The sequence below is a fragment of the Papio anubis genome, chromosome 5 (genome assembly GCF_008728515.1).
Source record: "Papio anubis isolate 15944 chromosome 5, Panubis1.0, whole genome shotgun sequence".
Lineage (NCBI taxonomy): Eukaryota > Metazoa > Chordata > Mammalia > Primates > Cercopithecidae > Papio > Papio anubis.
The window spans coordinates 19,033,554-19,060,439 of NC_044980.1; the positions used below are offsets into that span (position 1 = coordinate 19,033,554).

At 38.1% G+C, this 26,886-nt stretch overlaps 1 protein-coding gene across 10 annotated transcripts in view; it reads right to left on the bottom strand.

Annotated features, from left to right (window-relative positions):
- CDH18 (cadherin 18) overlaps window positions 1-26,886 on the bottom strand; it is a 1,104,333-nt gene that overhangs the window by 329,502 nt on the left and 747,945 nt on the right. For all 10 annotated transcript variants that reach the window (XM_017959458.3, XM_017959453.3, XM_021940114.2 and 7 more), the window contains one exon: window positions 25,772-26,246. In XM_017959458.3, coding sequence (XP_017814947.2) covers window positions 25,772-25,999 — 228 coding nt within the window. In that variant the 5' untranslated portion in view covers window positions 26,000-26,246. The remainder of the gene's footprint in view (window positions 1-25,771; window positions 26,247-26,886) is intronic.

Here is a 26,886-nt window from a genome sequence, read left to right on the forward strand (position 1 = left end):
AAGCCGGAGATGAGCCCCCACTCTCAGAACATCGAAACCAATGTCTGATGTATGGGTTTGTGTGCTGGTGTGGGAGTTGGTCATCCATCTCTCCACAAAACCAGACAAGAATAAGTGTAGCAAGTTGGCCAGGGACAATTTCTCCTGAGGCAGCCCAGAACACCTAGAATGACCTATCAATCTGGGCACCGAAGGTTTGGCACAAAACTAGCTGTTCAGATCTGCTCCTGGAGTAGACAACAGAGGGAGAAACCGACAGAGGAGTAAGCGAGCAATTCCCACAGCCATCTGTTGGGTAAAATATCCTGGGCCTTGGGTGCTGCAGCAGCTACAAACCAATGGCACCACTTCCTTGTCTGGGGATCCTCCATCCTGGGCCCACTGCATAAACAGACCACTTGTAGACATACCTCACAACCCACTTCGACTCTGCCAAACTCAGAGGACCAAAAGGGCCCCAGGGAATGGCAGGTCCCCTGGTGGCCCCACCTTTGACTCGAATAGCCCCTGGAAGAGAGTGTAGCCTGCCAAGGGCCTGTTTGAGCCTAAAGAAATGGGGACCTAGCACCAGTGTTTGCAAGGGGCTCTCCCAAGGCCCAGGAATGGAGTTGGTGAGGTCTCATCTACTGGAGCTCACCCTGAATTGTACCACCAAATAAAAATAAATTTGTCTACCATGAATCACCTGTGAAACCCAAGGCAGAAAAGCAGCTATAGCTAAGGAACCCATACAGAGCCTTGGGTCTCTAAAAGCACAAAGAAACAAAACCAATCCATAATACACAATATGCATCTCAATGAAACCCTCAACAGGAAAAAATAAATAAAACCAAAAAGCTTCATCGAAATGACAGTAACTTCAAAAAAATAAAGAAACATTACACATCTCAGATGAGAAGACATTGGCACAAAAATTCCATTAATCTTTGGAGTACTCTCTTACTTACGAAGATTGCACTAGCTCCCCAGCAATGGATCCTAAGCAGATTAAGATGGCAGAAGTGACAGACACAGAATTCAGAGTTCGGATGGCAAGGAAGCTCAACAAGATTCAAGAGAAAGTTGAAACCCAATCCAAGGAAGCCAGTACAATGATCCTAGAGTACAATGACGTAGCCACTTTAAGAAAGAAACAAACTTGAACTTCTGGCATTGAAAAATGTACTACAGGGAATTTCAAAACACAGTCTGAAGCTATAACAATAGACTAGACCAAGTTTAGAAAAGAATTTTTGAACTCAGAGACTGGCCCTTCAAATCAACTCAGTTTAAAAAAAAAAAAAAAAGGAAAAATAATTTTTAAAATGAACAATAACTTAATAACTTTGAGGAACATGTGATTATGTAAAGAGAACAAACTCACAATTCCTGAGAGATGGAGAGACAGTACGCAACTTGGAAAACATATTTGAGGATATAGTTAACAGAAATGTTTCCAATTTTGCTAGAGAGGTAGACAAGCAAATGTAAAAAAAAAAACAAAAAACAAACAAACAAAAAAAACAAAAAACAAAACTAGAAAATCTCTGTGAGACACTATACAAGATGACTACCCACAAGGCACATAGTCATCAGGGTTTCCAATGTCAAAGTGAAAGAAGAAATCTTAAAGGAAGCTAGGGAAAAGTGTCAAATCACAAAAAAGAAAACCCCATCAGGCTAACAGTGGACTTCTCAGCAGAAACCTTACATGCCTGAAGAGATCAGGGCCCTATGTACAGCATCCTTAAAGAAAATAAATTCCAAACAACAATTTTGTATCCCAGCAAACTAATCTTCATAAAAAAAGAAGAAAAAATCTTTTCTAGACAAGCAACTGCTATGGGAATTTCTTACCACGAGACCAGTCTTACAAGAGATCCTGCAGAGAGTTCTAAAGATCAAGATGAAACAATGATACCTGCTTCCACAAAAACACACTTAAGTACACAGTGACAGACCCTTAAAAGCAACTATACAATTGAGACTACAATGTAAACAGCTAACAACATTACAACAGGATCAAAACTTCACTTTGAATGTAGTATCAAAATTAACCTTGAATGTAAATGCTCTAAACACTCTCACTTAAAAGACACAGAGTGGCAATTTGGATGACTAACCAAAACCATCCATCTTTTGGCTTCAAAAGATCCAGCTCACATGTAACGACACCAGTAGGATCAAAGTAAAGGGATAGATAGGATCAAAGTAAAGGGATAGAGAAAAATCTGTCATGTAAATGGAAACAAGAGGAGGTGTTGTTATTCTTAAATCGGACAAAGCAGACTAAACCAACAACAATAAGAAAGGACAAAAAGGGGCATTACATAATCAAAAAAGGTTCAATTCAACAAGAAGACATAACTCACCTAAATACACATGCACTCAATATTGGAGCATTGAGATTTATAAAACAAGTACTTCTAGACCTAAGAGAAGACTTAGCCACAATAAAATAGTGAATGACTTATCACCCCACTGACAGCTTTAGACAGAAAACTAACAAAGAAATTCTGAACATAAATTTGACACCAATTAGACATAAAAGACACCTATAAAATATTTCACCCAACAACCACAGAATATATATTCTTCTAGTCTACACACAGAACACACTCTAAGATCAACCACATGCTTGGTCATAAAGCAAGTCTCAATAAATTAAAAAATATCAGCAGTGTATTAAACATACTCTCAGATCACAGAGGAATGAAAATAGAAATCAAAACCAGATGATCTCCCAAAACCACACAATTACATGAAAGGTAAACAACTTGCTCCTGAATGACTTTTGACTAAATAACATTATTTAATAACCTTAACATCACAACTAGGGGAAACAGAAATACCAGAAAAGAAAGAAAAGAAAAGAATCCCAAAAGTAACAGAAGTAAAGAAATAGCTAACATCAAAAGTTTCTGCAGTGGGTTGAATTCACATTTGAGGTAGATGCTGAGGCACAATGGACCAATATACACGGTCCAATAATTGGATAGAAGATGGCAGACTAGAAGAAGATCATGTGTGCTCCTCTCACAGAGGGGAAGCAAAACAGGCTAGTGAATACTGAACCTGCAAGCTGATCATCTGAGAAATCACGTCGGGACCCATCAAGGCAGCAGAATGACACAGAATGCAGACAGGAGTAGAGCTGGACACCAGCCTGTCTGGGCTCACCATGGAGACAGGAGAACCTCCCCAGTATGGGAAAGGGTGAGTGAGCAAGAGCTTCCAGGGGATTCGTATTCTCCATAGAGTACGAATGCAAGCCTGGAAATGAGAGTATCCTCCCAGGTTCCCCATGCCTTCCCCACTCCCACGCTTCTAGACAGGCAGAGAGCCACCCGGACATTTTGAAGTGGCAACTTGTGGAATCCAAGGAAACTTTTACAAGCCTTGGGTCCCAAAGCAGATGAGCACCAGCACCATTTCCCCAGTAGAGGCCAAAGTTTTGGTGCCTGGGAGCAGTTGCTTCACTCCTTCTTGCTAGATGGGGCGTCACACCAGCTTCAGACCCAGCAGTCTCACTTCTGTGTGAATTCAGCCAGAGGACACAACCTCCTGTTGTCTCGGAAAATACCCAGATGATAGGGTGGGTGACCCCATCCAACCCTGCAACTGGTAGCCAGGTGGGCAACACTTGCTAGAACTTCTGGCCCAGTGGTCCTTGCATCTGTATGGATTCAGCCAGTGGGCATAACCTTCTATTGTTCCAGAAAGCACCTCGACAGCAAGGCAGGTAATCACACCCACCCCTGGCACTGGTAACCAGGTGGGCAGCACCTGCTAGACCTTTTGACCCAGTGGTGTTATTTTTTTTGTGAACTCAGCTGGACTGCACAGTTTCCGGTTGTCCTAGGAAGCACCCAGAGAGCAAGGCAGGTGACTTCACCTACCCCTGCCACTGGTAGCCAGGTAGACAGCGCCTGCTAGAGTTTCCAGTACAGCATTCCCACTTCTGTATGAAGTCAGCAAGTGGGCACAGACTCATGTTGTTCCAGAAAGCATCCAGATGGCAGGGTGGGTGACTCAACCCACCCCTGCCTCTTGGAGCAAGGCAAGCAATGCCAGCTAGAGCTTACAGCACTCTGGTCTTACTTCTGCTTGTATTTGCAAAGGGACACAGCCTCCTGTTGCCTCAAAAACACACAGACAGCAAGATGGATAGTTCTACCCACTCCTGCTTCTCAAAGCTAGAGGGGCTGCACCCACTAGAGCTTCCAGCCCAGTAGTCCCACCTCTGCCTGAACTCTGCAGGCAGGTACAACCCCATGTTCCCCTGGGAAGACCTGGACAGCAGATTAGGGCTGACACCGCAAGGATACAGCCTGTCTGCCAACTGTTGCCCCTGTCCAAGGGAGCTACTTAGGCCAGAACACCTAACAAAAGAAACATGGACACAGAGACAGTAATTGGAAGGAATACGTTAAAGACCCAGGGGCACACTAGATTCAAAGCTTGTCAATAGAACCCACCTTATACAACAATCAAACTCTGAAGGGTATCAAAGAAGACAAAAGCAAAAAAAAAAAAAACTTATCCAAAGGACAACTTCAAAGATTGAAAGAACAGTAGCCAACACAGATAAGAAAAACACTAGCACAGGAACTCTAGCAACTCAAAAAGCCAGAGTATCTTCTTGCTTCAAATGACCATGGTAGTTCCTGGCAAGAGTTCTTAACCAGGACAAAATAGCTGAAATGTCAGAAATGCAATTTAGAACATGGATAGGAATGAAGATCATCAATGTTCAGGAGAAAGTTGAAACCCAATCCAAGGAATCTAAGGAATACAATAAAATGATACTGGAGATAAAAGATGAAATGCCATTTTAAGAAAGAACCAAATGGAACTAACAGAGCTGAAAAACTGTAAGAATCTCACAATACAATCCCAAGTATTAACAGCAAAATTGGCCAAGCTGAGGAAATAATCTCAGAGCTCAGAGACTGGTTCTCTGAAGTAACAGGCATAAAAAATAAAGAAAAAGCAATATAAGAAAAAAGAACAAAACCTCCAAGAAATATGAGATTATGTAAAGAGACCAAATCTATGACTCAGTGGCTCGCTGAAAGTCAGGAAGAGAAATCAAGCAACTTGGAAAACAAATTTGAAGATATCATCCACAAACACTTCCCGAACCTTGCTAAGGAGGCCAATGCTCAAATCCAAGAAAGGCAGAGAATCCTTGTGAGGTACTATAAAGATGACCATTCTCTAAGACACAGTCATCACATTCTCCAAGTTTGAAATGAAAGAAAAAAATGTTAAAGGCAACTAGAAAGAGGAGGCAGGTCACCTACAAAGGGAAACTCATCAGGCTAACAGCGAACCTTTCAGCAGAAATCCTACAGGTAAGAAGTGACTGGGGGACTATATTCAGCATTCTTAAAGAAAAGAAACTACAACCAAGAATTTCATATCCAGCCAATCTAAGCTTCATAAGCAAAAGAGAAATAAGGTTCTTTTCAGACAAGCAAATGCTAAGAGAATTTCTTACCACCAGAGTTGCCTTACAGGAGGTCCTTATAGGAGTGCCATAGATGGAAGGGAAATACCATTACCAGCCAGAACAAAAACACACTAAGTGCATAGATCACTGACACTATAAAGCAACTACACAATCAAAACTGCATAATCACCAGCTAACATCAAAATGACAGGATGAAACCTGCACATGTCAATATTAACCTCAAACATAAATGGGCTAAATGTCCCAGTTAAAAGGCACAGAGTGGTAAGTGGGATGGAGAAGTAAGACTCAACCCCAGTCAAGAAGAGACCCTTCTCACATGCAATGATATCCATAGGCTCAAAGTAAAGGGATGGAGAAAAATCTACCAAGAAAATGGCAAACAAAAAAAAAAAAAAATGAGGGTTGTTATTCTAATTTCAGACAAAACAGACTTTAAACCAATGAACAAAAAAGGCAAAAAGAAAAAGTGTTACATAATGGGACAGGGATCAGTTCAACAAGCAGACTTAACTATCTTAAATATAAATACACCAACACAGGAGGTCCCAAGTTCATAAAGCAAGTTCGCAGAAACTTACAAAGAGAATTGGATAACACCACAGTAATAGTAAGAGACTTCAACACCACACTGACAGTATCAGACAAGTTATCAAGGAAAAAAAAAAAACCAAAACTGTTAAAAAACTTGGTACCCAATTTTGACATTTGACCAACTGAGTTTAACAAGTATCTACAGAACTCTCCACCCCCCTGAAAAACAGATTGTAAATTCTTCTCATCTACAAATGACACAAACTGTAAAATCACACACACAATAAAAAACAAAACAACCCTCAGCAAATTCAAGAAAGCCGAAATCATACCAAACATACTCTTGGACCATTGCACAATAAAAATAGAAACCAATACTAAGAAAATTGCCCAAAATCATACAAAGATGTGGAAAGTAAACAGGCTGTTCCTGAACAACTTTTGAGTAAACAATGAAATTAAATCAGAGTCAAGAAATTGTTTGATATTCATAAGAAAAAAGATACATCATACTAGAATATCTGAGACACATCTAAAGCAGTATTAGGAGAGAAGTTTATAGTACTAAGTGCCCACTTCAAAATGTTAGAAAGATATCAAATTAAGAATCTGACACCGAAATAAGAGCAAACCAACCACAAAGCCTGCAGAAGATGAGAAATAACCAAAAACAGAGCTGAACTGAAGGAAACTGATACGTGACACACCATGCAAAAATCAGCATATCCAGAAGTTGGTTCATTGAAAGAATAAATTAGATTGATAGAATTCTAGCTAGACTAATAAAGTAAAACAGAGAAAAGATCCATATAAACACAATTAGAAATTACAAAGGGTACATTCCCAATGACCCCACAGAAATTTAAAAAAAAAACCCTCAAAAACTACTATTAACACCCCTATGCACATAAGTTAGACAACCTGGAAATATACAACCTCCCAAATTTGAATGAGGAAGATATTGAATCCTTGAATACAATGATAATGCAATCTGAAATTGAATCAGTAATGAGTCCTACCAACCAGAAAAACTCCATGACCACACAGACTCACAGCTGAATTTCACACAGACTCACAACTGAAAAGATGTATACGGAAGAGCTGGGACCATTCCTATAGAAACTATTTCAAAACAATTGAGGATGACGGACTTCTCCCTAACTCAGTCTATGAGGCCAGCATCATCCTGATACCAAAATCTGTCAGATACAAAACAACAACAACAACGACAAAACTGCAGGCCAATATTTTTGATAAATTTATATACGGAAACTTTTTATATTCAAAAAATACTAGCAAACCAAATCCAGCAGCACATCAAAAAAGGTACTCCACCCATGATCAAGTAGGCTTTATCCCTGGGATGCAAAATTGGTTCAACACTGCAAATCAATAAGTGTGATTCATCACTAAAAACAGAAGTAAATACAAAACCAAATGATCATCTCAATAGATACAGAAAAGTTTTCTGGTAAAATACAACATCCCTTCATGTTAAAGAAACCTCAACAAACTAGGCACTGAAGGAACTTACTTCAAAATAACCGGAGCCAGCTGGGTGCTGTGGCTCACGCCTGTAACCCCAGTACTTTGGGAGGCCAAGACGGGAGGATCACCTAAGGTCAGGAGTTCGAGACCAGCCTGACCAATATGGTGAAACCCTGTCTCTAACAAAAATACAAAAATTAGCCGGGCGTGGTGGCACATGCCTGTAATCCCAGCTACTCAGCAGGCTGAGATAGGAGAATCGCTTGAACCCAGGAGACAGAATTTGCAGTTAGCCAAGATCATGTCACTGCACTCCAGCCTGGGTGACACAGTAAGAATCCCTCAAAAAAAAATAATTAATTACTAAGTAAATAATAGGAGCCATCTATGAAAAACCCATAGTGATCAATATACTGAATGAGCAAAAGCTAGAAGTATTCCCCTTCAGAAATATGCCAAAACAAAGATGACCACTCACACCACTGCTGTTCAATATAGCACTGGAAGTCCTAGCCAGAGCATTCAGGCAAGAGAAAGAAATAAAAACCACTCAAATAGAAAGACAGGAAATCAAACTATTTCTGTTTGCAAATGATATAATCCTATACCTATAAAACCCCATAGTCTCTGCCTAAACACTCCTAGGTCTGAAAAACAACTTAAGCAAAATCTCAGGATAAAAAATCGTTGTACATAAGTCAGTAGCACTTATATACAAGAACAACGTCCAAGCTAAGAGCCAAAACAATAATGCAATTTCATTCACAATAGTCACAAAAACATAAATTTTATAGGAATACACCGAATCAGGGAGGTGAAAGGTATTGACAATGAGAATTTCAACACAATATTCAAATAAATCAGAGATGACATAAACAAATGGAAAAATATTCCACGTTCATGGATAGGAATACTCAATATTGTTAAAATGGCCATACTGCCCAAAGCAGTTTACAGATTCAATGCTATTGCTATCAAACTGTCAATGTCATTCTTCACAGAATTTGCAAAAACTATCTGAAAATTCATATGAAACCAAAAAGAGCTTAAATAGCTTGACGCAGGCATCATGTCACTCAACTTCAAACTATACTACAAAGTCTATAGTAACCAAAACAACATAGTACAGGTACAAAAAATGGACAAAAAGATCAATGGAAAAGAATAGAGAGGCCATAAATAAAGCCACATACCTACCACCATCTGACCTTTGACAAAGTCGACAAAAACAAGCAATGGGGAAAAGGCTCACTATTCAATAAATAGTGCTAGGATAGCTGTATAGCCATATGAAGAAGGTTGAAGTTAGACCCCTTTCTTACATCCTTTACAACAATGAAATTAAAATCAATTAAGGATTTAAATATAAAATCTAAAACTATAAAAACCCTGGAAGGTGACCTAAGAAATATCATTCCAGACATAGGTTTGTGCAAAGATTTTATGACAAAGCTGCCAAAAGCAATTGCAAATAAACAGAAAATGACAAATGGGACCTAGTTAAACTAAAGTGCTTCAGCACAGTAAAAGAAACTATGAACACATTTAACAGACAACTTATGGAATGGGAGAAAATATTTCGAAACTATGCATCACACAAAAGTCTAATATCCAGAATCCATATGAAAATTAAACAAATTAGAAAGAAAAAACATCAAATAATTCCATTAAAAAGTGGAAAAAGACATAGACATTTTTCAAAAGAAGACATACACCTAGCCAACAAGCATATGAAAAAACACACATCATTAATCATGAGATAAATGCAAATTAAAAACACAGTTTGATACCATCTTACTGCAGTCAGAATAGCTATTACTAAAGTCAAAAAATAGAAAAAAAATGATGACAAGGTCAAAAAGAAAAGGGAGAACTTATACACTGCTGGTGGGAATGTAAATAAGTTTAGTCACTGTGGAAATCAGTGTGGCAATTTTTCTAAAACCCTAAAGCAATGTACCATTTCACCCAGCCATTTCCTGTACCCAATCCAAGTATTCGGTAAATGCCCAAAGGAATATAAATCATCCTACCATAAAGACACATATAAAGATATGTTTATCGCTGCACCATTAACAATAGCAAAGGTATTAAATCAATGTAAATGCCCATTAACAGTAGCCTGGATAAAGACAATGTGGCACATATACACCATGGAATACTACATAGCCATGAAAATGTATGAGATCACGTCCTTTTCAGGAACATGGATAGAGGTGGAGGCCATAACCTGACACAAACAAATGCAGGAAAAGAAAACCAAATACTGCAAGTTCTCATTTATAAGTGATAGCTGAACTTTGAATACATATAAACACAAAGAAGGAAACAATGGACACTGGAGTAGTTTCAAGAGTGAAGGGTGAAAGGAGCATGAGGATAAGTACCTATCAGGTACTATGCTTATTACCTGGGTAACTAAATAATCTGTACACTAAACCCATATGACACACAATTTACCTATATAACAAACCTAAAATAAAAATTACAAATAAAAATAAAATAAAATCAGAGCAGGACTGAATGAAATTAAGAACCAAAATCTATAAAAAGAATCAATAAAACCAAATGTTACTCCTTTGAAAGGATAAACAAAACTGATAGATCTCTATCTAGATTAAGAAAGAAAAAAAGAGAGATGATCCGAAGAAGCACAAGCAGAGATGACAAAGGTGACATTACAATCAATCCCACAGAAATGCTAAAGAACCTCAGAGACTATTATGAACAGTTTTATGTAAATAAAATAGAAAATCAATGGGAAATTGATAAATTCCTGGAAACACAACCTCCCGAGAAATTTTAACCCCAAACAGACCAATAATAAGTCCCAAAATTGAGTTAGTAATTAAAAACCAATCAGAAGATGGCCGAATAGGAACAGCTCCAGTCTCCAACTCCCAGCGCCAGCGACACAGAAGACCGGTGATTTCTGCATTTTCAACTGAGGTACTGGGTTCATCTCACTGGGGAGTGCCGGACGATCGGTGCTGGTCAGCTGCTGCAGCCCGACCAGCGAGAGCTGAAGCAGGGCGAGGCATCGCCTCACCTGGGAAGCGCAAGGGGGAAGGGAATCCCTTTTCCTAGCCAGGGGAACTGAGACACACAACACCTGGAAAATCGGGTAACTCCCACCCCAATATTGCGCTTTAAGCAAACAGGCACACCAGGAGATCATATCCCACACCTGGCCGGGAGGGTCCCACGCCCACGGAGCCTCCCTCATTGCTAGCACAGCAGTCTGTGATCTACCGGCAAGGCAGCAGCGAGGCTGGGGGAGGGGCGCCCGCCATTGCTGAGGCTTAAGTAGGTAAACAAAGCTGCTGGGAAGCTCCAACTGGGAGGAGCTCACAGCAGCTCAAGGAAACCTGCCTGTCTCTGTAGACTCCACCTCTGGGGACAGGGCACAGCTACACAACAACAACAACAACAACAACAAAGCAGCAGAAACCTCTGCAGACGCAAACGACTCTGTCTGACAGCTTTGAAGAGAGCAGTGGATCTCCCAACACGGAGGCTGAGATCTGAGAACGGACAGACTGCCTGCTCAAGTGGGTCCCTGACCCCTGAGTAGCCTAACTGGGAGACATCCCCCACTAGGGGCAGTCTGACACCCCACACCTCACAGGGTGGAGTACACCCCTGAGAGGAAGCTTCCAAAGCAAGAATCAGACAGGTACACTCGCTGTTCAGAAATATTCTATCTTCTGCAGCCTCTGCTGCTGATACCCAGGCAAACAGGGTCTGGAGTGGACCTCAAGCAATCTCCAACAGACCTACAGCTGAGGGTCCTGACTGTTAGAAGGAAAACTATCAAACAGGAAGGACACCTACACCAAAACCCCATCAGTACATCACCATCATCAAAGACCAGAGGCAGATAAAACCACAAAGATGGGGAAAAAGCAGGGCAGAAAAGCTGGAAATTCAAAAAATAAGAGCACATCTCCCCCGGCAAAGGAGCGCAGCTCATCGCCAGCAACGGATCAAAGCTGGACGGAGAATGACTTTGACGAGATGAGAGAAGAAGGCTTCAGTCCATCAAATTTCTCAGAGCTAAAGGAGGAATTACGTACCCAGCGCAAAGAAACTAAAAATCTTGAAAAAAAAGTGGAAGAATTGACGGCTAGAGTAATTAATGCAGAGAAGGTCATAAACGAAATGAAAGAGATTAAAACCATGACACGAGAAATACGTGACAAATGCACAAGCTTCAGTAACCGACTCGATCAACTGGAAGAAAGAGTATCAGCGATTGAGGATCAAATGAATGAAATGAAGCGAGAAGAGAAACCAAAAGAAAAAAGAAGAAAAAGAAATGAACAAAGCCTGCAAGAAGTATGGGATTATGTAAAAAGACCAGATCTACGTCTGATTGGGGTGCCTGAAAGTGAGGGGGAAAATGGAACCAAGTTGGAAAACACTCTTCAGGATATCATCCAGGAGAACTTCCCCAACCTAGTAGGGCAGGCCAACATTCAAATCCAGGAAATACAGAGAACGCTACAAAGATATTCCTCGAGAAGAGCAACTCCAAGACACATAATTGCCAGATTCACCAAAGTTGAAATGAAGGAAAAAATCTTAAGGGCAGCCAGAGAGAAAGGTCGGGTTACCCACAAAGGGAAGCCCATCAGACTCACAGCAGATCTCTCGGCAGAAACTCTCCAAGCCAGAAGAGAGTGGGGGCCAATATTCAACATTCTTAAAGAAAAGAATTTTAAACCCAGAATTTCATATCCAGCCAAACTAAGTTTCATAAGTGAAGGAGAAATAAAATCCTTTACAGATAAGCAAATGCTTAGAGATTTTGTCACCACCAGGCCTGCCTTACAAGAGACCCTGAAGGAAGCACTAAACATGGAAAGGAACAACCGGTACCAGCCATTGCAAAAACATGCCAAAATGTAAAGACCATCGAGGCTAGGAAGAAACTGCATCAACTAACAAGCAAAATAACCAGTTAATATCATAATGGCAGGATCAAGTTCACACATAACAATCTTAACCTTAAATGTAAATGGACTAAATGCTCCAATGAAAAGACACAGACTGGCAAACTGGATAAAGAGTCAAGACCCATCAGTCTGCTGTATTCAGGAGACCCATCTCACACGCAGAGACATACATAGGATCAAAATAAAGCGATCGAGGAAGATTTACCAAGCAAATGGAGAACAAAAAAAAGCAGGGGTTGCAATCCTAGTCTCTGATAAAACAGACTTTAAACCATCAAAGATCAAAAGAGACAAAGAAGGCCATTACATAATGGTAAAGGGATCAATTCAACAGGAAGAGCTAACTATCCTAAATATATATGCACCCAATACAGGAGCACCCAGATTCATAAAGCAAGTCCTTAGAGACTTACAAAGAGACTTAGACTCCCATACAATAATAATGGGAGACTTCAACACTCCACTGTCAACATTAGACAGATCAACGAGACAGAAAGTTAACAAGGATATCCAGGAATTGAACTCATCTCTGCAGCAAGCAGACCTAATAGACATCTATAGAACTCTCCACCCCAAATCAACAGAATATACATTCTTCTCAGCACCACATCGTACTTACTCCAAAATTGACCATATAATTGGAAGTAAAGCACTCCTCAGCAAATGTACAAGAACAGAAATTATAACAAACTGTCTCTCAGACCACAGTGCAATCAAACTAGAACTCAGGACTAAGAAACTCAATCAAAACCGCTCAACTACATGGAAACTGAACAACCTGCTCCTGAATGACTACTGGGTACATAACGAAATGAAGGCAGAAATAAAGATGTTCTTTGAAACCAATGAGAACAAAGATACAACATACCAGAATCTCTGAGACACATTTAAAGCAGTGTGTAGAGGGAAATTTATAGCACTAAATGCCCACAAGAGAAAGCAGGAAAGATCAAAAATTGACACTCTAACATCGCAATTAAAAGAACTAGAGAAGCAAGAGCAAACACATTCGAAAGCTAGCAGAAGGCAAGAAATAACTAAGATCAGAGCAGAACTGAAGGAGATAGAGACACAAAAAACCCTCCAAAAAATCAATGAATCCAGGAGTTGGATTTTTGAAAAGATCAACAAAATTGACAGACCACTAGCAAGACTAATAAAGAAGAAAAGAGAGAAGAATCAAATCGACGCAATTAAAAATGATAAAGGGGATATCACCACCGACCCCACAGAAATACAAACTACCATCAGAGAATACTATAAACACCTCTATGCAAATAAACTGGAAAACCTAGAAGAAATGGATAATTTCCTGGACACTTACACTCTTCCAAGACTAAACCAGGAAGAAGTTGAATCCCTGAATAGACCAATAGCAGGCTCTGAAATTGAGGCAACAATTAATAGCCTACCAACCAAAAAAAGTCCAGGACCAGATGGATTCACAGCTGAATTCTACCAGAGGTACAAGGAGGAGTTGGTACCATTCCTTCTGAAACTATTCCAATCAATAGAAAAAGAGGGAATCCTCCCTAACTCATTTTATGAGGCCAACATCATCCTGATACCAAAGCCTGGCAGAGACACAACAAAAAAAGAGAATTTTAGACCAATATCCCTGATGAACATCGATGCAAAAATCCTCAATAAAATACTGGCAAACCGGATTCAACAACACATCAAAAAGCTTATCCACCATGATCAAGTGGGCTTCATCCCTGGGATGCAAGGCTGGTTCAACATTCGCAAATCAATAAACATAATCCAGCATATAAACAGAACCAAAGACAAGAACCACATGATTATCTCAATAGATGCAGAAAAGGCTTTTGACAAAATTCAACAGCCCTTCATGCTAAAAACCCTCAATAAATTCGGTATTGATGGAACGTACCTCAAAATAATAAGAGCTATTTATGACAAACCCACAGCCAATATCATACTGAATGGGCAAAAACTGGAAAAATTCCCTTTGAAAACTGGCACAAGACAGGGATGCCCTCTCTCACCACTCCTATTCAACATAGTGTTGGAAGTTCTGGCTAGGGCAATTAGGCAAGAGAAAGAAATGAGGGGTATTCAGTTAGGAAAAGAAGAAGTCAAATTGTCCCTGTTTGCAGATGACATGATTGTATATTTAGAAAACCCCATTGTCTCAGCCCAAAATCTCCTTAAGCTGATAAGCAACTTCAGCAAAGTCTCAGGATACAAAATTAATGTGCAAAAATCACAAGCATTCTTATACACCAATAACAGACAAACACAGAGCCAAATCATGAATGAACTTCCATTCACAATTGCTTCAAAGAGAATAAAATACCTAGGAATACAACTTACAAGGGATGTAAAGGACCTCTTCAAGGAGAACTACAAACCACTGCTCAGTGAAATAAAAGAGGACACAAACAAATGGAAGAACATACCATGCTCATGGATAGGAAGAATCAATATCATGAAAATGGCCATACTGCCCAAGGTAATTTATAGATTCAATGTCATCCCCATCAAGCTACCAATGAGTTTCTTCACAGAATTGGAAAAAACTGCTTTAAAGTTCATATGGAACCAAAAAAGAGCCCGCATCTCCAAGACAATCCTAAGTCAAAAGAACAAAGCTGGAGGCATCACGCTACCTGACTTCAAACTATACTACAAGGCTACAGTAACCAAAACAGCATGGTACTGGTACCAAAACAGAGATATAGACCAATGGAACAGAACAGAGTCCTCAGAAATAATACCACACATCTACAGCCATCTGATCTTTGACAAACCTGAGAAAAACAAGAAATGGGGAAAGGATTCCCTATTTAATAAATGGTGCTGGGAAAATTGGCTAGCCATAAGTAGAAAGCTGAAACTGGATCCTTTCCTTACTCCTTATACGAAAATTAATTCAAGATGGATTAGAGACTTAAATGTTAGACCTAATACCATAAAAATCCTAGAGGAAAACCTAGGTAGTACCATTCAGGACATAGGCATGGGCAAAGACTTCATGTCTAAAACACCAAAAGCAACGGCAGCAAAAGCTAAAATTGACAAATGGGATCTAATTAAACTAAAGAGCTTCTGCACAGCAAAAGAAACTACCATCAGAGTGAACAGGCAACCTACAGAATGGGAGAAAATTTTTGCAATCTACTCATCTGACAAAGGGCTAATATCCAGAACCTACAAAGAACTCAAACAAATTTACAAGAAAAAAACAAACAACCCCATCAAAAAGTGGGCAAAGGATATGAACAGACATTTCTCAAAAGAAGACATTCATACAGCCAACAGACATATGAAAAAATGCTCATCATCACTGGCCATCAGAGAAATGCAAATCAAAACCACAATGAGATACCATCTCACACCAGTTAGAATGGCGATCATTAAAAAGTCAGGAAACAACAGGTGCTGGAGAGGATGTGGAGAAATAGGAACACTTTTACACTGTTGGTGGGATTGTAAACTAGTTCAACCATTATGGAAAACAGTATGGCGATTCCTCAAGGATCTAGAACTAGATGTACCATATGACCCAGCCATCCCATTACTGGGGATATACCCAAAGGATTATAAATTATGCTGCTATAAAGACACATGCACACGTATGTTTATTGCAGCACTATTCACAATAGCAAAGACTTGGAATCAACCCGAATGTCCATCAGTGACAGATTGGATTAAGAAAATGTGGCACATATACACCATGGAATACTATGCAGCCATAAAAAAGGATGAGTTTGCGTCCTTTGTAGGGACATGGATGCAGCTGGACACCATCATTCTTAGCAAACTATCACAAGAACAGAAAACCAAACACCGCATGTTCTCACTCATAGGTGGGAACTGAACAATGAGATCACTTGGACTCAGGAAGGGGAACATCACACACCAGGGCCTATCATGGGGAGGGGGGAGGGGGGAGGGATTGCATTGGGAGTTATACCTGATGTAAATGACGAGTTGATGGGTGCAGCAGACCAACATGGCACAAGTATACATATGTAACAAACCTGCATGTTATGCACATGTACCCTACAACTTAAAGTATAATAATAATAAATAAATTAAAAAAAAAAAAAAAACCAATCAACCAAAAAGAGATGGATTCACAGCCAAATTCTAGTAGATGTATAAAGAAGAGCTTTAAGCTACCAATTTTACAAAAATTATCCCAAAAGATCAAAGAGGAGACACTTCTTGCTAGCTCATTCTACTATGTCAGCATTATCCAGATACGAACAGATGGCAAAGATACAATTAAAAAATAAAACTACAGGCCAAAGCCCTGATGAACCTACATGCAAAAATCTTTTACAAAATACCAGCAAACTTCATCCAGCCCCACATCAAAAAGTTAATTCACCACACTCAAGTAAGCTTTATTCCTAAGATGCAAGATTGGTTCAACATACACAAATCAATAAATGTGAGTCAGTACATTAACAGAATTCAAAGCAAAAGACGTGATTATTTCAACAGACACAAGACAAGCTTTTGATAAAATCCAACATCCTCTCATGATAAAAACCCTCATAAAACTATGCCTTAAGGGAATATACCTCGAAATAATACAGAGTTGTCTATGACAAATCCATAGTCAACGTCTTACTGAATAGAAAGCTGGAAGCATTCCCCTTGAGACCTGGAACAAGACAGGGCTACCCACTTGCATCACTGTTATTCAACATAGTACTAGAAGTCCTAGCCAGAAAAATCAGGCAAGAGAAAGAAATAAAAGGCATCCAAATAGGAAAAGAAGTCAAATCATCTCTCTTCAATAATCATATGACTGTATACCTAGAAAATCTAAAGATTCTACCAAAAGGTGCCTACCACTGATGAATGGCTTCAATTAAGTTTTGAGATATAAGTACAAAAAGCAGTAGTATTTCTAAACACCAATAATGTTCAAGCTGAAAATCCAAATAATTAAAAAATCCCATTTGCAATGGCTGCAACAAAAATAATGAAAAACATAGAGAAATATCTGATCAATGAGGTGAATGACCTCTACAAGGATAACTACAAACCACTGCTGAAAGAAATCAGAGATGACGCATAATAAATGGAAAAACATTCCACATTCAGGGATTTAAAGAATCATTATCATTAAAGTGGCCATACTGCTCCCAAGCAATCTACAGATTTAACATAAATTATTTCAAGCCACCAATGTTATTTTTCACAGAACTAGGAAAGAACTACTAGACAATGTATATGGAAAAACAACAACAAACAAAAGCCCAAATAGCCAAAGCAATCCTTACCAAAAAGAGCAAAGCCCAAGGCATCACATTATTCTACTTCAATCTATGCTATACTACAAAGCTACAGTAACTGAAACAGCATGGTAATGGTACAACAACAGACACAGAGGCTAATGGAACAGAATACAAAACACAAAAATAGAGCCACACACTCACAACCATCTGATCTTTGACAAAGTCAACAAAAACAATCAATGGGGAAAGGATTTCCTATTTAACAAATGGTGCTGGGATAATTTGCAATCTATACACACAAGAAGGAAACTGGATCCCTATCTCTTCTCATCTACAAAAATTACCTTAAGATAAAGTAAATAATTAAATGCAGACCTCAAATTATACAAATCCTAGAAGAAAATCACAGACATTTATTTCTCGACATAAGTCTTGGCAAATAATTTATGGCTAAGTCCTGAAAAGCAATCGCAAAAAAAAAAAAAAAAAAAAAAAAAAAATGACAAGTAAAATCTAATTATACTAAAGAGCTTCTGCACAACCAAAGAAACTATCAACAAAGTAAAAAGACAAACTACAGAACAGGAGAAAAATTTTGCAAACTGTGCATCTCACAAAGGTATAATATCTAGAATCTGTAAGGAATACAAAAAATGAAAAAGAAAAAAAAACATTAAAATTGGCATAAACAGACATTTTTCAAAGGAAGACACACAAATAGCCAACAAGCATGTGAAAAATATTCCTCACCACTAATTAACAAAGAAATGCAAATCAAAACCACAATAAGATACCATCTCACACTAGTCAGAATAGCTACCATTAAAAAGTTAACAAATAATAGATGCTATCAGGACTGTGGAGAAAAGGGAACACACACACTCTTGGTGGGAATGTAAATTAGTACATCCAATATGGAAAGCAGGTTAGAGATTTCTCGAAGAACTAGAAATAGAACTGCTGTTCAAACCATCCAACCCACTACTGGATATACACCCCCCTTTCCCCAAAAAAGTTGTTCTAACAAAAAGACAAATGCACCCATATGTTCATTGCAGCACTATTCACAAGAGCAAAGATACGGATTCAATAACCTAGGTGTCCCTCAATGGTGGATTAAATAAAGAAAATGTGATACGTATGCATCATGAAGTACTACACAGCCACAAAAAAGAACAAAATCATGTCCTTTGCAGCAATGTGGAATACAACTGGATGCCATTATCCCAAGAAAGCTAACACAGAAACAGAAATTCAAATATGTATTTTCACTTATAAGGGGAAGCTGAACACAGGTACACATGGACATAAAGAGAGGAACATTAGACAGGGGACTACAAGTGGGGGTGAAGTAGAAAGAGGAGGAAAGGTTGAAAAACTGCCTACTGATTACTGTGCTTACTACCTGGGTAATGGGTTTGATCACACTCCAAACCTCAGCATCACACAATATACACATGAAACAAACATGCACATGTGCCCTTTGAATCTAAAATAAAAGTAAAAATTGTTTCAAGTCTACTTAATTGTTTCAAGTCTACTTAATGTAAAATATAACTATAGATGCAAAAATTTCAATCAAGTTCAAAGATAATTTGGAACAATCTTACGTAATTCATCTGTTAAAAAACATTCTTTTAATACCAGAACTGCATTTTATGAGTATTATTTTATGTCTGTTGACAAAACATTTGCTGGCATTTCTGTGACGGAGGAAGAGAAAAGATACTTTTCAGCTTTTTGGAGTTATCCCCTCTCATGTTCACAGTAATCACAATAATTCTATATTTTATACAAGAGTGCTACGAAATTTCTTTTGGTGGTTTTGTCATGAAGTCTTAGCACATGCCTATGTCCTCAATGGTATTGCTTAGGTTTTCTTCTAGGGTTTTTATGGTTTAGGGTTTTATATTTAAGGCTTTAGTCTATCTTGTGTTAATGTTTGTATAAGGTATAAGGAAGGGGTCCAATTTCAGTTCCCTGCATATGGCTGGCCAGTTTTCCCAGCATCATTTACTGAATAGGAGATCTTGTCCCTATTGCTTGTTTTTGTCAGGTTTGTCCAAGATCAGACAGCTGCAGATGTGTGGTGTTATTTCTGAGGTCTCTGTTCCGCTCCATTACTCTATATGTCATTTGGGTACCAGTACCCTGCTGTTTTGGTTACTGTCGGTTTGTAGTATACTTTGAAGTTAGGTAATCTGAGGCCTCTAGCTTTGGTTTTTTGCTTAGGATTCTCTTAGCTATACGGGGTCTTCTTTGATTCCATATGAAATTTAGAATCTTTTTTTTTTTTTTTTTTTCTAATTTTGTGAAGAATGTCAATGTAGTTTGATGGGAAGAGCATTGAATCTATAAATTACTTTGGGCAATATGGCAATTTTCACAATATTGATTCTTCCTATCCATGAGGACGGAATGCTTTTTCATTTGTTTGTATCCTCTCTCATTTCCTTGAGCAGTGGTTTGTACTTCTTGAAGAGGTCCTTCACAATTCTTGTTGTGAAGTATTCCTAGGTTAGCTGTATTCCTAGGTATTTCATTCGCTTTGTAGCAATCATGAATGGGAGTTCATTCATGATTTGGCTCTCTTTTTGACTACTGTTCGTGTAAAGGAATGCTTGTGATTTTTGCACACTGGTTTTTGTATCCTGAGACTTTGCTTACCAGCTTAATGAAATTTTGGGCTGAGATGATGGGGTTTTCTAAATGTAAAATCATGTTGTCTGCAAACAGAAACAACTTCACTTCCACTCTTCCTATCTGAATACCCTTTATGTCTTTGTCTTGCCTGATTGCCCTAGCCAGAACTTCCAATACTATTTTGAATAGGAGTGGCGAGAGAGGGCATCCTTGTATTAGTTTTCAAAGGAAATGCTTCCAGCTTTTGCTCATTCAATATGATATTGGTTGTGGGTTTGTCATGAATAGCTCTTATTATTTTGACATATGTTCCATCAATAACTAGTTTTTTGAGAGTTTTTAACATGGACGGATGTTAAATTTTATCAAAAGCCATTTCTCCATCTATTGAGATAATCATGTGGTGTTTGTCTTTGGTTCTGTTTATGTGATGGATTATATTTATTGATTTGCATATGTTGACCCAGTCTTGCATCCCAGGGATGAAGCTAACTTGATCTGGGTGGATCATTTTTTTGACGTGCTGCTGGATTCGGTTTGTCAGTATTTTACTGAGGATTTTTGCATTGATGTTCATCAGGGATATTGGCCTGAAGACTTTTTTTTGGTTGTGTCTCTCTCTGGTTTTGGTATCAGGATGATGCTGGCTTCATAAAATGAGCTAGGGAGGAGTCCCTCCTTTTCAATTGTATGGAATAGTTTCAGAAGGAATGGTACCAGTTCCTTTTTATATTTCTGGTAGAATTCAGCTGTGAATCTGTCCAGTCCTGGGATATTTTCTTTTTTTTTTTTTTTTTTATTGGTAGGCTATTAATTACTGACTCAATTTCACAGCTTGTTATTGGTCTATTCAGGGACTTGACTTATTCCTGGTTTAGTCTTGGTAGGGTGTATATATCCAGGAATTTATCCATTTCTTTTAGATTTTCTAGTTTATTTGCGTAGAGGTGTTTATAGTATTCTTTGACGGTAGTTTGTATTTCTGTGGGGTCAGTGGTGATATTCCTTTTATCATTTTTTTTATTATATCCATTTGATTCTTCTCTCTCTTCTTCTTTATTAGTCTAGCTAAGAGTCTATCTATTTTGCTAATTAAAAAAAAAAAAAAAAAAAAAAAAAAAAAAAAAAAAAAAAAAAAACAGCTCCTGGATTCATTGATTTTTTTTGGAGGGTTTTCGTGTCCCTATCTCCTTCAATTCTTCTCTGATCTTAGTTATTTCTTGTCTTCTGCTAGCTTTTGGATTAGTTTGTTCTTGCCACTTTAATTCTTTAAATTGTGATGTTAGGGTGTCAATTTGAAATCTTTCTAGCTTTCTGATGCGTGCAGTTAGTGCTATACATTTCCCTCTTAACACTGCTTTAGCTGTGTCCCAGAGATTCTGGTGTGTTGTCTCATGGTTCTCATTGGTTTCAAATACCTTCTTGATTTCTCCCTTACTTTCATTATTTACTCAGGAGTCATTCAGAGGCAGATTGCATGAAATTGAAATTCCATGATTTTGTGTGTGTTTCTGAATTCTGAATTCCAATCTGATTGCAATAGATGCTGGCAAGGCCCTAGAGAAATAGGAACAGGTTTACACTGATGATGGGAATGTAAATTGGTTCAACCATTGTGGAAAACAGTGTGGGAATTCCTCAAGGATCTAGAATCAGAAATACCATTTGACCCAGCAATCCCATTATTGGGTATATACCCAAAGGACTATAAATCATTCTACTATAAAGACATGTGCACATGTATGTTAATTGTAGCACTATTTACAATAGCAAAGACATGGAACCAACCCAAATGCCTATCAATAACAGACTAAATTAAGAAAATGTGGTACATATACACCATGGAATAATATGCAGCCATAAAAAGGAATGAAATCATGTCCTTTGCAGGGACATGGATGAAGCTGAAAGCCATCATCCTCAGCAAACCGACACAGGAACAGAAAACCGAACACCACATGTTCTTACTCATAAGTGGGTGTTGAACATTGAGAACACATGGACACAGAGAGGGAAGAAACACACACCAGGGCCTGTTGGGGGGTGGGAGTGAGGGGAAGGAACATAGAAGACAGGTCAATAGATGCAGCAAACTGCCATGACACACGTATACCTATGTAACAACCCTGAACGTTTTGCACATGTATCCCTTTTTTGTTGTTGTTGTTGTTTGCTTGTTTTTGTTTTTTAGAGGAAATGAAGGAAAAAAGAGTACTTTGAAAATAAAGAATTGGTTCACTATGAATGTATTTATAAATGTGAGGTTAAATTAATTTTCTAAGCAAGTTAAAATAATGGCACAGAAGATAATTATTTTAAGCACATAGTAATTGCTAAGCTTTGCAGTTTTTATTTTTTTATTTTTAGTTATGCATTATGTTACAGGGGGTGTGTGGGAGTGAGAAAAAAATCTGTACAATTAAGTTAGAATTGCCCATAAAGGCACATTAGAAAAAAGTAGAAAGACTAAGAGTGAGGTGTCCCTGGGTCAGATGAGGAATAAGAGGACTCACTTTCAGGTTTGACCTTTCATACCTGTGCGTTTGTCCATCCATACTACAGACAACAGAATGGAAAATAGTTTTACAGAACCTCTACAAACCTGAACAGCATCACAAACCTCCATCGCCTCCTGATATGTGAGGAGCTCTCAACCATATGTTCATTGGCACCATATGTTCATTCGATTCCAGAAAGATTGTTTAGAACTGATCTTCCTATTGAGGCTTCATCTTTTACTAAAACTAGGCGAGCCCAAAAAACAAGTTGCCTGAATTTCCTTCCCTTTTCCAAAAAGTTTTGTTTCTGTTTCTTAGTTAGATTAAAATTTTAAGAAATATGCATCATAAAATATTTTTAATAATAAAATATTTTTCCTCTTGGTTTTTTCCAAAATGAGCAATTTTAATGATACTTTTCTTGTGCTACTTTCAAGGATGGAAAGCATACAGAAAAAGGATATGACTGAACTAATTTACACTCCCATCTACCATGGAAAAGTGTTCCTATTTCTCTGCATCCTCTCCCGCATCTGTTGTTTCCTGACTTTTTAATGACTGCCATTCTACATGGCGTCAGATGGTATTTCATTGTGGTTTTGATTTGCATTTCTCCAATGACCAGTGATAATGTGCTTTTCTTCATATGTTTGTTGCCTGCATAAATTTCTTCTTTTGAGAAATGTGTTCATATCCTTTGCCCACTTTTTGATGGGGTTGTTTTTTTTCTGGCAAATTTGTTAAAGTTCTTTGTACATTCTGGATATTAACCCTTTGTCAGATGGATAGATAGCAAACATTTTCTCCCATTCTGTAGGTGGACTGTTCACTCTGATGATAGTTTCTTTTGCTGTGCAGAAGCTCTTTAGTTTAATTAGATCACATTTGTCAATTTTGGCTTTTAGTGTCATTGCTTTTGGTGTTTTGGTCACGAAGTCTTTGCCCATGCCTATGTTCTGAATGGTATTGCACAGGTTTTCTTCTAGGGTTTTTATGGTTATAGGTCTTACATTTAAGTCTTTAATCCATCTTGAGTTAATATTTGTATAAGGTGTAAGGTGATTCCTCAAGGATCTAGAACCAGAAATACCATTTGACCCAGCAATCCCATTATTGGGTATATACCCAAAGGATTATAAATCATTCTACTATAAAGACACTTGCACACGCATGCTTATTGCAGCACTGTTCACAATAGCAAAGACCTGGAGCCATTCCAAATGTCCATCAATGATAAATTGGATAAAGAAAATGTGGCACATTTATACCAGGGAATGCTATGCAGCCATAAAAGAAGGATGAGTTCATGCCCTTTGCAAGGACATGGATGAAGCTGGAAACCATCATTCTCAGCAAACTAACACAGGAACAGAAAACCAAACACCACATGTTCTCACTCATAAGTAGGGGTTGAATAAAGAGAACACATGGACACAGGGAGGGGAATATCACACACCGGGGCCTGTCTGGGGGTCATGGGGTAGGGAAGGAATAGCATTAGGAGAAATACCTAATGTAGATGATGGGTTGATGGGTGCAGCAAACCACCATGGCACGTGTATACCTATGTAACAAACCCGCACGTTCTGCACATGTATCCCAAAACTTAAAGGTACAATTTTTTTAATAAAAAGGATTTTGAAGTTCATAACCCAAATAAATTTCTACTAATCTATTATGTTTTGATGTTATTACATTTTTAAAAATGTATTTTATGAAATTCTTGGTAGGAAAAAAAGCATACAATGAAGATAGATCTTTTGTCTCATTTTAATATGCATATGAGAATATGATACAATTGTTTTAGATCTTTTTTTTATGTTCTATATTCTAACTCCACAGCTCCTGCCTTGTATAGAAAATGCAGCTGTAACCCAGTCCCTGTTGGACAAGGGGTGGAACAGATGGCTTGTGATCCTGTACTGCCTACACATTAGGGAAGCACCAAGGCTTAGATGGAATACTATTTTTTTTAGTACTAACAGTGCTAAAGTGAGAATAAATCATCAATCAGGGGGATGGAAGCCACTGAGCCTGCAGTCACGGAGATTCTACTGCTGTGCTTGCTGTTTCTCCCATAGGTCTTGAATAAACTGAAGTGCGGCTGCTTCCAAAGACCAGTAATTAATCAGAAGGTCTCTCCAATTTCCAGTTTGTTCTCAACCCTAGAGCCTAGATGACACACGTTTAAACTCTTCCATGTTACTGACCACATAATTTCCTGAACAGTATGATCAGCCATTAAATTTTCTTGTCTGCATTTTTGAGAGAAAGGGAATTTGACCTGAAATTACTGATCATTTTGTCAACTTCATTCCATTGTGATTTTTTTTTCAAAGCCTATATATCCAGTGCATACTTAATCTATATTTAAGAGATATCAATATTTTTATGAAATTTAACGTTGGGGGTTGGAAAAATATTCATACGCTATTAAAGGTTAACTTAAATAAGAGTACATCTCTAAAAATTAATAGAAAATATTAGATATTTTCTACTATTTAATTATGATATTAGAAAATGTGTGTGATATTTTCTTGATAGAGCATCTTCTTTTTAGCCACATGTGCAGGAGCAATATATGAAAATAGCAGTAAATATCAGTGTACCAATAAGTGACATGTGAATTCCAATATACCTTCAAGGTAATAAAGAAAAAATTACTACTTAATTGTGTGTTCCATTAAGTCTTTCCAATTTACAAGAGAGAAAAGAAAAAGTAATATACTTGTTATGAATATTCAGTCTTGTATGTATGGGCCAATGTTTAGAGATGTATAATATGATGAATAATGTTTCCTTTTTACAATTATTATTTTGAGCTCTCTAGTATAAGTAGTAGTTTCTATAGCATAATTTGCTCTACAACATCATTTGCTTCATATGTCTATCTCTTCAAATATTTCTCCAACATCAGCTCATCTTACCCCACAATTTCTCAGGATAGGAAAAACAGCAAAACAAACAAAAACTTACCTTTCCAACATACTGAGGATCTGGTCCCATATGTTCTTCTAAAACAAAGAACTGATTCCATACCCATCCCCTTTTGGGACGATGGTGGACTTCGGTTTCACCTTCAATGTGTTTGGTTTGGTTTCTCGTCACCTTGATGGAGCTGTGGTGTGCAGTTCCATAACACCTCTGCACAAAACAGAGACACACTAGGACTGGACAGATGCAAGATGTGCTCGTAATTTTCATTGTAAGATAACTTTCCAGTTCACAGTTTTCCTTGTCAGCTACCAATGCTTAGTGGGCATTCAAGAAAGAAGCCAGAGCATCTTTAGGAAGGACAGTCCAAAGTAAATTGTTTAGCGTGTCCATGATTTAACTGTCCATCAGGGAAAGGTCAGATCACATTTACATTCTGAACCACTTGGAAAATCAAAGCTGTAGTTGTCTGATTCCAACTCTTCACAGTAGTTGAACACAAGCAACCATTTTCAACCTAATGGAAAGAGAAAATTATCTGTGTTACAAAACATGTTTTTTTTAACTATTTGCTCTGAATACAAATGATACTATTTTGCAATGTGATACTGATAGGCAAAGAACATACGCCAATTCTTTAGGACACATCCAGAAACCTATACACCTATATGTCTACATGCATTTTTACATGAACCTTCCTATTTGTTCCATTAATTCTCAATTACAAATGTATGTATAATTCTTGTTTTTGTTAGACATAATACAATGTGTTATATATAATACACATTAATTACCTACTGTATGAGACTCATCAAACTTTGACAAAATATCCCAAGGCCTGAAAAATTGTCACAGACCATAACAGCAATCAAATAGGTACTGAAAGTGCTCAGTAAGTAAAATGGAAGAAAATAAAAGAACAATGAAAAAGGTGGCTGAAAAAGAAAACATGAATGCAAGTGAAAATTACTCCAGGCTTGGGGAACAGATTGGACGAGTTGAGTGTGAGTAAGAATGCCAATTTGGCTGAATTATAAATTGTGTGAATTTTGATAGGTCCTGCATATCTACCCAGGTTATGGACTTCACACACTGACAAGGCAGATTTTCAAGCTAGGAAATTACATTACTAGGCTTGATTTCTAGTACACGTGATT